General features: G+C 42.8%; 1 protein-coding gene across 5 annotated transcripts in view; it reads left to right on the plus strand.

Moving 5' to 3' along the window:
- The window catches only part of ncam2 (neural cell adhesion molecule 2), a 327,503-nt gene that overhangs the window by 222,685 nt on the left and 92,425 nt on the right, over positions 1 to 12,393 (plus strand). For all 5 annotated transcript variants that reach the window (XM_084347060.1, XM_084347062.1, XM_084347061.1 and 2 more), the window contains one exon: positions 9,437 to 9,511. In XM_084347060.1, the coding sequence (XP_084203186.1) occupies positions 9,437 to 9,511 (75 nt within the window). The remainder of the gene's footprint in view (positions 1 to 9,436; positions 9,512 to 12,393) is intronic.

Genomic DNA, 12,393 nt, shown 5'->3' on the forward strand with positions numbered 1-12,393 from the left:
TAAAGATGGGAAAGGTGATTCTGGAGAAAGATAATTGATAATTGAGTCTCATTTGCAACTCCTCAAATACTTACACTTTAGGATTGTAGGTCGGGTCAGGGTGTCAGTATTTGATGACCTGGGAATGAGATATAATAATCAATTATCTTGGTCCAGAATTAACTTACCCACTATCAATCATCAATCAATCAGTTTTGGATTCCTCCAAGCCTTACAGGTCCAATTTGTAAGAAAGTTGATGTATGAGTGTCATTCCCAACTCGTCAAATACTGATGCTTTGGGATTGCGGCCGACCTAACCTAATGAGACTCATCAAAGAGCTCCAAGATCCCTTCCTTGGACAGCTTTGGAGTATGGTTCAGGGGTATGGTTCACTAGGGTTTCTATCCGTTTTATGAAACCCTAAAAGTTCCCTCAAAACACTTTTCCGTAGTGATTTCCTCTGGATTTTAGAAACCCCAACGATCAAATCGCTGTTCTTTAGTCATTTTAACCTCTTCATTATATAATATTTATCAAAAATTTTTACTTTTCCTAACTTATCTTAAAGGATCAACTTGTAGGAAAGTTGATATTTGAGTGTCATTACAAACTTAGTAGTGTCAAATACTGACACTCTGACTCTGGTGGCCAACCCAACCTACAATCGTAAAGCATCAGTATTTGACAAGTTGGGAATGAGACTCAACTTTCTTACCAGTTGGACCTTTAAATTCATGTCGACACTCTCTGAATTCTGACCCATCTAACAAAACAAACTTACTACAACTCCCGACAGGCCAAACGTGTCTTGAGTGCACCTTTAAGTTTCCTGTTGTGCATTTAGACAAGAAGATGTTCCCACTTCAAAGATCAAATTTAAATGTGCTTGTGTTTTGATCACAGAAGGATGAGCTGATAAAAGAGAGTCGAGGCACCTCCTACCTTTTGAGAGCAGGAGTACTTGAACAATGGGAGCTCTGTGACCTGTTATGGACCTTGCTGTAGGCTCTGTTATTATTAAAAACATTAAAAAAGCGATTTTGCCTTTAATAATCACAAAGACTACCTCTGCTAGTAATGAGAACTACGTTTTAAAATATTTATTGGTCCAATAAATGCAAGCAGAACCGACAGTTTAGGGAGTGTAGTGTAACTAATGACTTTTATTAGGAGGTAAAGAGGTAAGGTAATTTAATACTTTTAGGGTAATTTTCGCACACTTCAGACACATCTGAAGGGAACTTTGATGAACTTTTGTGCAGTCATGTTTGGACTTTATTTAAAAAAAAAATGCTTTTCCCTAAGGCTCATTTCATTAATTCACTAAGTGGCCCAAGGGCTGCCTGCATAATTTCTCCAATCTGCTGATATGATGAGCCGCAAATGCCAAAATGAAAAGAAAAAAAAATCCAATTGATCAAACCTGCAAATGCAACGAAGCCTGCAAAGATCGTATTGTCATGTGAGTGCACGCAAGCCTCAGATAACCTCAGGCAGATTGCATATTTAGTATCCTGTATTAATACTGGCTTTGTTAATAAGGAAAAGAGGGAAACTGTAGCAACTCATACATGCATACTGTACATACATACATAATGCACAAATCTGTGAGGCAGTATACGTCAGGTTAGCCACCTGCTAGATCAAGTTGCATATTCTTCCTAATTAGCAAAATATTTCACATCTGTCTGAAGCTAAACATCTGTGTATTTGCATGTTGCGCTGCACGTGTGTGTGCCTGACTGGAGTTTTTACGGCTGCGGGATATACATAGAGAGAGGTCCATCACGGCCACTGCCGCCTGAGGCGTAAGAGGCTTAAGGAAGGAGACATAAATCGCAAAAGCAGTTTGGTGAGCGAAAGGCAGAGATACAGAGAAGGTGTGCGGGAGAGAGGGGGAAGATAATAGGTAGCTGTGGGTTGTGCCTGAGACTGTACACGTGGACTGATACTGTATGTCGGCACGATTGGATACGGTTGGCTGAGTAGAACCGGCGCTCTCCTCTCTCCTCTCCAGCATGAAAGCAGGCTTGTTACGCAGCCAGACATATATATAGGAGCAGGGACACGGGGAGCCAGATGGGCAAACGTACAGGGATGATTTGAAAGACTTCAAAACGACTTGGCACATGAATCCAAAGGCAAACTTGGGAACAGCTAATTCACAAGAGCTCATTATATCATGTTACATCAAACATCCTGATATTGTGAGATACATGTATGTAAGATCAAAGTGTTGTGCCGGCGCTAGAGGAAATGAAAAATAAATTGAAATATTGTCTCTTGCTATTGTTTAAAAAAATAATTTACCCCTCACTTCCCCACAAATTATATTTCTCTGATTTACTGTCAGCGTCAGAGATGGTTCATAGTGCATACACCTTTAAAATACAATGTACTCCATTTCACAGCATCCAGTGCTCCCTGCTATCCTGCTACTTTTGAGGGACGCTGGTTGTTTTTAAGAGTAGTGAGTCAATCCAGTGCTGACTCCTTTGTAATCCACTGTAACAACTGGTGCTGCAGTGAGTTAGATGATTGATCAAAAGTTGATAAAAAGAAAAATTAATCACTTAATTCCTGCAAACCTTTCAAGATAAAACCTGCAGTGAGTCAATCTCCAACAAAAGCAGTCCTCTCTTATTCCCCAACATCCAGTAGATCCATTTCGGCAAAATAGTAAGTCAAAAACACGAGACGAAAAGGCGTCAAACTGCAATGTTTTATGTTATTTTATGCCCAAAAGCGTCTTTTAATCACTTTAAAATGCCGTTATCATTCATCTCTCCATAGCGAAGATCCTGAGATGGCTGCCGTTTCATCGACTCCTCATTTGTCCAGTTAGGAGCTTCTACGCCCGGCCTAGAGCCTAAAACAGCCAAACGAGTGATTGCTTTAAAAGGAGACCTTCTCTCTGCTCCATCCCCTCTCTCCTGAGCCACCTACACATCAGCCACCATGACGCACTATGTGCCAATGAGATTATAGTGTCTGGCAATATATGATTTAAATGGAAATCCACCAAAGCACTTGTTTTTGACTATTTTCTATGCATATTGTTTGTGTCAAGGTGTTTAATGATTTACATACATTTTCAGGAATGGTGGTTTCAGTGTCTTCAAGCACACATGTCAAACATTTGCTGGTTCCAACTTCTTATATGTAAGAATTTTAAGATTTGTGATATATGACAGTAAATCTTTGGTTTTTGGACTGTTGGTTGCACAAGAAGCATTTTTAAGATGGACGAGGAAATTGTGATGAGCATTTTGCACAGTCTTCTGACATCTTCAAGACTTTAGAGAGTTGCAGGCCCAGTGACAGCAATGCGTTCAGTGGGAACTGGTATAAAGGTTCACCAGCTGACTAATTAATCATTAATCATTCATAGTGAAAAAGTGGGCTCCTCATGACGGTTTGTCCAGAGTGGTGGTTTGATCCCATTTCAGCAAGTGAACAGTAGAAGAAACATCAAGGAAATTGCAGTTCCAGTCATCTTGGCTCTTACTTTTGTAGTTTTGGTTTATTGGTCTTGAAGGTCCAATTTGTTAGAAAGCTGATTTTCAAGTCTCATTCCGACCTCGCCGAATACTGGCGCTTTGGGATCCTAGATCAGGTCGGCCGCCACCCCAGAGCGTCACTGTTGCCTTTAAACCTGTCTGATTGTCTGAATGCTTGCTCTGGGAGGAGGTTTGGTTTGGTTACTGATCTCAGCCTTGAAGCTGCAGAGCATCTGTCGTAATTTTGCCATCATTATCTCTTCCTACTGTTTGTGGAGTCTTTCCGATCCAAGTAAAGCTTCTGCTGAAACACTGTATATTCTACAAATTGTGAATTTGATGAGGCAAATTTCTGAAAATAGTAAATGAAATTGACTTGACTGGATGTTAAACAAAGGATTTACTGACACCTGCACTATCCCTCAGCAGCACCTCGCTCCACCGCTCACCTGGGAGACTTTAAAGAACGCTGACTTGTTTAGTGTTTTTTGAAGCTAATTCCTTCCTGAAAATCATTTTTTCTTCCGTTGCTAGCGCCTTTGAAGAAAAATGCTAAGACATACAGGTTTGGGTGAATACAAAACATAGTACAGTAATTAGTATTTTATCTCCTTCCTCCTTTTGCTCTTGTCTACCCACTCCTTTACCTCTTGTCTTTGTCTCACTCTCTCTCGGTCTCTGTGGTGCAGGGGAAGAATTCCCTTCAACTCCTCCACAAAATCACAGACAATTAAAGCACGGCGTTTTTTCTTTTTTTCTTTGCCTAAGGGCCTATCTGCTCTGTGTGCTTAATACACTTACACGCACACACACAGACAAACACAGCCTCCCACCCGGCCTCCCACACACACAGAAATTAAGATATACAGGACACATACACCCCCTTAAACGCTCGCACATGTTCAAACACAGAAACAAACACACAAAGGCACGTTCTCTCTGGTGCATTTTATTTGGCCATGGCTTTAATGAAGCTTTTTATGAAGAACAGGATTACAGAATAGCACCCCCCCCCCCCCCCTCGCACCAGCTTGGATTGGACACTCTCCGCTCTGTCATTCAAACGTTTGAATTTAGCCTGCCGCTCGATGCGACGGTGCTTTTAGCCCCCTTTAGACCGGTCTAGATTTAGTCACACCGACTTAGCTGCCGGCGAGTTTCACACACTCCTGCGCCGGGTCCAGATGTCGCTGAATCATGTCACCGGGCCGGCTCACTCGGCACCTCCTCCGCTGCTGAACTCACTGACCTCCATTCCAGGGATGTAATGATTTGGCGCCGCTACAAGAAAGTTTGACAAAATGAGAGGAGCGTGAGACAACTTACAATCTGAACTTCTGAATCCAGACGTGATCGATGATTCGACATGATGATATGCCTGCCCTTCATTGCTTTTTCCCAACCATGTGGGAAACCATTTCCCTTTTTTTTGCAAAAGCTATAAACACAACATCAACATAAAATCATCATATATTTGTAATGCTAATCTCTAACATTGTCTGTCTTCCGTTTTGGGCTGTGTAGGTTGCCTATAGTTGGTTTATTTATGTCCTGAATGTGAGATGAGAGAGAGCTGTGGATCTTGAACCAAAACAACGTGCTGAAAGATGCTAAAATGGCTCATAAGCCTGAAGGGAACTGCAGAATCAGATGCTAATTCTCTGTTGACCATTGGCTTGCCATTTGACCCATTGTTGATATAAAAATATTGATTAGAGGAACCTTAACTTACAGGTTTTAGTCGGCTTAGTTGATCCATTCTTCTTTTTTTCTTCTATTTTCTTATTTTGGAGAATTTTTGCTCATGTACCTTTTGCTAATTAGCAGGCACTGTTAGCCGTTAGAGACATTTAATGGATAACAGCAAATGCTAAAAGGTAGTGTAACAGTAGAGAAGCAGAGAGGAGTCTTTAAGTGGGTGAACTGTCTCAGTAGTGTCAGGTGTGTAGCTAAGGCGTGGCAACCTAAACTTCTGTATAAGTAGGAAAGACAAACTGAAGCTACATTAAGCTAACCATAAAAGTACAAGAGTCATAAGTCAGCAAACTGTCTCTATTACACTATATCTAAAGTTTTCTGATGTTAGCTGAAGGGGGGGCAGGAAGGGCGATTGACAAAACATGATGAAGTGCCCTCTAGGGTCGTGTCCAGTGGACAAAATGCGACCTCTCTGCACCATAAATATATTGCAACTTTCTGCACCCTGGTGCCCCCATGCACACACGTGGTGCCCTTTTTATTTTTACCGCCCCTGCCCCTCAAACATCTTGAGTCCGCCACTGGTTTGAAATGAGTTAACAAGAACAATTAGGGCTTAAACGTCCACAATTATAGGAAGATGTGTGTTTTTTCTGTGGGCACAGTCCTGCCTCTCTAACTTTCCTTTGTTGCGATCCCATAATTGATGCTGGAATTATTTAGTGTCAATGTTGTGAGGCGAGCTGGCCAGTCATGTATGGTATCGACAATCTCAGACACATTACAAATGGCAATCGATGGTTCGGTCTGTTGTCTTATTTTTGCTCGTCTCCAACGCTCCTCAGAGGAGCTAATAATTGGAGCTGATAATTGCTACCAGGCTCAAAACATATTGACCCGAGCTCTGTAATAAGCAGGTGAGAGCAGCTGAAAACATTCCATTTCTGAAAATTGATATAATTAGCATGTCTCACTGTGTCCCCACCAGGCAAGACAGTGTTGAATAAACAAATTCTCCCGTGTCATATTTCAAATCCAGTCAGCGCTCTCATTAAAATGTCAACGTATATTCGCTGTGGGGACTGTTGTGTATTTCAGCTTAAAAAATGCCAACTGAATGGTTATATTTTCCAGGTTGAACTTAATTATATGATCCACGCCAGTGACTCCAGAAGCACAGAAAAAAAGCTCAGGCCATTTTTCTTTTTGCCTGCCGGTTTTTGTGAGCAACTTATTACGTGATCAATCACATACAGCATGAACAGACCGGGATCAATTAATAATTGAAAACCGTTAAACTACTCGGAGCGCTGATTGGAATCTGCCTTAAGTCAGAGGCAGGCAGTGTGGAAGGGCAGCAGGTTAAATAGACATGATTAATCAACAGCTGAACAGTGTCTGCATTCATTTGGAAAGCTACATGTGTGTGTATGTGTTCGGAGACAGTAGTTGTATCTGTTCCATACTGTATGCTGATTAAGCAGGTTATGAGTGTGTTTACATGAGGACATCTGCAACAAAACCACTCTGAGCTAACTTGCTAGCTTGCCGTAATGGACAAAAAAAGGGTGGGTGTTCACTTTGGGTATGAATGAGTCAGAGGCATTAACGGTGTCATGAGGGTAGTTGATGTCGAGATATGTCAGCAGGGTGACTGTGTTGTGCGTCACACCTTGCATTTCCCCCCTCAATGTCACCCCTGTTGCCACATGACTGTATATGAAGGCTATACCCATTGATAGGCTACATATTCAGGGAAATTCAAAGCTAACATCAGAGTTAGCTTCACCAACTGGCTGACGTGGGGTTAGGGTTAGGGTTAGGGTTACGCTTTTCCTACAGGCTAATGTCAGTGTTAGCTTCTCCAACATGCTAACATCAGTGTTAGCTCCTCCTACAGGCTAATGTCAGTATTAGCTTCTCCAACAGGCTAACATCAATGTTAGCTCCTCCTACAGGCTAATGTCAGTGTTAGCTTCTCCAACAGGCTAGCATCAATCAATGTTAGCCTCTCAAGTTAGCTTACGTCGTTGTTGTTATCTTCTCCTACAGGTTAAAATCAGTGTTAGTTTCTTCAACAGGCTAACATCAGTGTTAGCTTCTCCAACATGCTAACATCAGTGTTAGCTTCTCCTTCAGGCTAATTTCAGTGGTAGCATCTCCTGCAGGCTTATGTCAGTGTGAGCTTTTCCAACAATAAGGTCTGGCTAGCCTTTCAGTCATTATATTTCAGTGTTCACTATTGTCCTTGTCATCGTCATACAGACCCAAAAACAGTGCTGCTGCCATTTTTGGCAGTTATTGTGAATTGAGGATGAGATTTCAGACTTAGGAAGCGTCTATAATGAGGCCTCTGCCTCTGCTCGCTCACTGCAGATGGTGTTGAAGCAGCTCCAGGAACACTTCAGAAGTATTACCACTCAAAATAAATCACTTAAATTAACTTTTAATTGATTCCAAAGCTGGCCTTGTGTCATTTCCTGTAAATACAATACGAGTACTGCACAGCACAGCAGCACAGTGAGAGCACGTCTGTAAATACTGTGTTTTTTTAATGCATGTGCTGATGCCTGAGTCCATAAATGTGACGTATGCGAGCGCGCCGGTTCTCCATCTAGTCCGTGTGTGTGTGTGCCATTCACAGAGTGCCTGTTCAGTGCTGTGACAGCCGGGTTACACAGCAGAAAATGATTAAATACACTGATAAGGCAGCTCCTCAACCTCATCATGCAGCCTCCTCGGGCGACGGCGGCAGCGCCCCTCTACTGCCATCCATAGGCCGCCTCGGCTCATGACAGATGGCTCCCGGTGATAAGTGCCGGAGAGCAGCGTCGGTGTGATGCTGCTGTCTGCTGCAGCCATCCTCCCCCCACCCCCCTCCTGAGAGGCTGCACATAATCATTTCATCATTTCCTCAATTATTGACAGGCGCCCTGAGCTCCACTGTTAAGTTTTCTGTGTTGTAGAGAGAATTAACATCCATTAGTGTATTATACAGTGCCTGTGTGTGTGTGTGTGTGTGTGTGTGTGTGTGTGTGTGTGTGTGTGTGGTTAGAGGTTGAGCTTGACAAGACTTGCTGCTCTGAGGGCTGAGAACGAGGAGCTCAGATATGACAGGCTCATCAAATATCTCGCTCGGCTCAGTGCTGTGGTGAGGCTACCGCTGCGTCGAGAGGCTCTGGCCCAACAATGACCCTCTCCCCACTGAGTTGCCAATCATTACTCATCACATTAGACAACCAGAGGCATCCTCGGCTCCGTCTTGCTGTGCTGCCACGCGAAGACGCCCGCCCTGTTCTTTGTCTGATTCCTCTCCGCAGCTACGACTCCAAACTCATGTCGAGCCATGATCGTGCCGCACAGTTATTCAGCTAACTACCTTTCACTTCAGCCTTACAAACCTCCCTCTGGAGCCCCTATTGTGCGGCCTTATAGTGGCACTTACAACAAACCAGCAGACAAACGGCCTTTGATCGTAGCCTGACTCTGCACATTTTGCGTCACTGCCACCTACTGCAAGTTTTTGCCCTTTTTGCTGTCGCTTTCCGGCACCATCGATTGTGTTTGCAATTGAGGATGTAAAGACTCTTGCACGACTAGTTTTTATGAGCAGGATAATACCAGTTATTTACTGATCTGTGCTATTCCTCAGCTTCTTAAATTCCCACCCAATGCATATACCATTGTCGAGTGATAACCGCAAAGAGCATTACCGCAAGCTGAAAGGATCCCATTCATGGGGAAAGTGACAAGCTAGTCACAAACAGCCTTGTGCCTAATAGAAGGCATCAAGAAAATCTGTCTCCGAGCTTTGTGCGGGTAAATAGCTCAGCTGTTTTGTTGAGGAGAAACTTTGCAAGCAGTTAAAGTTTAGATAGAAATATCTAAATTGTGTCCTTTCAGCGGGGACAATGTGTCTTATGCAAGCCGGGAGAACGTGGGTTATTTCTGAGAGGCTTCTTAGTTGCGCAGGAGAGCGCATTTGTATGTAAGCCGAGCGACGCCTTCCACTTAAACGCAGTAAATGGTGACATACAAAAGCAAATGCACCCTCAGATGATATTAAAATGCGGTATGAAGACTGAAATGAGCCACGATGCTAAAGAAGCCGATGCTTTTTGAAAGCAATTTTGTCATTATTATGTCTCCTCAGTCGCCAAATGCTGAAAATCCTCTATGTTCTTTTTAATAACTAATACATTTTCTTCTTCTTCTCTCTGTTTCCTCTCCCTCCCTCTTTCATTCTCCGTTACAGCCGCCCTGCAGGTGTCCATATCCCTGAACAAAGTGGAGTTGAGCGTCGGAGAGTCCAAGTTCTTCATCTGCACAGGTACGCGCCAAATGATACGTACTGTATGTGCTATATCGGTGTTTCTTCGGTGGTGGGTCAGAGATGCAGCAGGGGGGCTTAAATCAGCGCCTGTGAAGTCTGTTTGTTGTTTGTGTGACAGCGAACGCATCACGATCCATGCTTTCCATATGGCGAGTGACTCTCTGACCCGACCGTGACGGTAACCACGCAGGGGACACTCCGGTCCCTCTTGTCCGTCCTCCCCATTGTCCTCTCTGAACAGTATATCAACACCGAGCCACAGCAGAGAACCTCACGCCGGTGCCAGTGGCTCGGTAGGGTGGCAACACACTCTGGCAGGCCCCGGCCCGCCTCCTGCTGGCTGCCTCTGCTCTCCTGCCAACCCACTCAGCGTGGAGCTAACAGCCAAGGGAGTAGATGCACACCGGGAGGAGCGTCAAGGGGGTGTGGAAGGTCTAGCATGGGGGAGAAAAAATAGAGAGGTGAATGGATTCAAACTGGCAGGAATTGAAAGGATAAGGTAGAAGCTTTTATTGTGAAAGAGCTCAAGTGACAGAACTGAGAAGAATGGAAAAAGGCTTTGAGGCAAAACAGTGTTGGAGGTGGGAGATAAGTAGCCACCATCCACCGTCAAAGTGTGTGGGAAGTGCCTGTGTCACTCGTTGCTTTCTTTTGCCCTTTCCCACCACGGGCGGTCGCGCTGTGCCTGATTTTTTTTTTTTTACCACATTCACATGCTGTCCTGCCAACTGGAGTGGGCTGAAAAAGCAAGGAAGAACAGTCGGAGGCAAAAAAGGCAAAAGCCCGGTGAAACCGAAGTGAGCCTGCAAACATAAATAAAGAAGGGGATTTTTGAAAGTGACTTTTTTAGTTTTGACTCCGTTGTATGAATCAGACTTGCATAAATATGGATGAGAGACAAAAAGGCAAAAAAAAAAAAAAAAAGGAACAGGAGGCACAGAAAGGCGATTGTATTGTATGTATGTTGATTCATGGTTTTGGGCTGTTTGCGAGGAGAGGCGGGAGGAGGAGGGAGGGTGAGTGTGTTGTTCTCGAGAGAAAGGAACCTGGGTGAAATCAATTCACTTGTTCGATTCGAGATCTTTTCTTGTTTCAGAAGTTTGCCAGGAAGAATTGGCAGCAGGGTAAAATGATCGAGCGCCTCGTTTTGCCGAGAGAGCACAACTTTTTGTTGTGGTTGTTTAAAGCAGTTGTTTTAGGTCAAAATGAGGTGGGTCAGCACAGCAGCCTGGAGGAGGAGGGCTTGGATCACATCCTGGCGTTGAGCTCCCTATTTCATTTGTCTTCCCTGTCTGGTTTTTCAAATCTTTCCTGTTCCTTCATACATTATATTTCAACTGGAAAGCCTTTTTTTTTCGTTAAGGCTATATTTTTTTTTACCTATAACCTTATATTTCCATGATTAATGCAAAAATCAGAGCTTAGGTTTGGAAAAAAATCACTGTTTAGGACTATTTATCCAGTGTTGAAGAGTCGAAAGCTCGGCTAATTGGCAGCATTTGAACAAAAGATCGGATTTTGATTGGCACACAAACGAAAATACAGAAATCTCTCAAATGAAATAAACAAAACCCTTCCAACAAAAACGTGGTCAGAAAACCTTGTTAACAGTAAGAAGCATATTGAGTTAATGTGTTTTCTGGGCCTAAAGAACTATGGACTATATTTTTCTGAAGACCTTTTCAAATCCTGAACTTATTCTTAACTGCAGTGGTACACATCCACATAATTGCATTGCTGCAAAGGAAGAGATGCAATTTTTTTGTTCTAAAATCCCTGAAAATGTTTTTTCTCAATCAGCCTCATATTGGTTATTAACTAGAGAAGGCAATTTCTGAAGAAATTGCGTTGTGATTGCTGGATGTGGGAAAGCTGACACTAAACTGCATTGCTGGCTTTAAAATTTGAATAATACCAATCATATATGAGAAGTGTGAAATATTTTAATGTGATTGAGTAAATGTGTCTTATGGGCCTTAAGAAAGCCATTCTTACACATTTAGTTGTACTATATTAACTTTTTACCATTTTTTACTTAATTTTTAAAAAATACTTTTTCCAATTCTGAAACTATTCTTACCTGCAATGTACTTCATAGTATACATGTACACAATTGCATACCTGCAAAGGAAAAGATGCATGTTTTGTTTCAAAGTCCCTGAGCATGTATTTCTCTAGAGAATGCAATTTCGGGTGTGAATGCTTAATGTTTAAAAGCTGACGCTAAACTGCATTGCTGACTTTTTAAGTAGCAGCTGAAGGAGAATGGATATTTGGTGAAGTAGGACGAGGTTAATGGGGTCATACAACATTTTCTGGCAAAGTTCACATGACAGTTCTTGCCTGATGATGTGCCACTGTTCTCTTCTGAAGTGAGAGACAATTTGTTGGCAATGGATGATGTCGATTTCAACACCACTTGAGTCAGCAGCGAATGACAGTTGTTGTGTTATGTCTCGTGTTTCCTGGATGCCGTCAATCAAATCGGATAAAAACTCCACTTACACAGCCCCGAAAAAGCAGACTCTTCATTGTTCAACTCTCGATAGAAAATAACTAAGAATGTTTCTTTTAGCAAAGCTGAACCTTGGGTGTATATGTCAACAAGTGTTGAATAATACAGTTGCCAGAAACCAAGTTGCCATGGGCTTTAAAATGAATGAAGTAGTTCTCGCACAACTTTTTGTTAGACCAGTGTTTGATCCAGGGCCACAAGCCAAAACGCATCGCTCGCACAAAACTGTTGTTTGAAAGGAACAAAAATACAACCCGAGGAGTTCTCATCCATTTTGACTGGAGACGGTAACGATTTGTCGACTGATGTTTCCAAGGTCAAGAATGAACCATTGAACCTCAGCTGTACATGTGTTGAGAAGTGT

Source organism: Pagrus pagrus (genome assembly GCF_965226575.1).
Source record: "Pagrus pagrus genome assembly, chromosome: 24".
In the NCBI taxonomy this organism is placed as follows: domain Eukaryota; kingdom Metazoa; phylum Chordata; class Actinopteri; order Spariformes; family Sparidae; genus Pagrus; species Pagrus pagrus.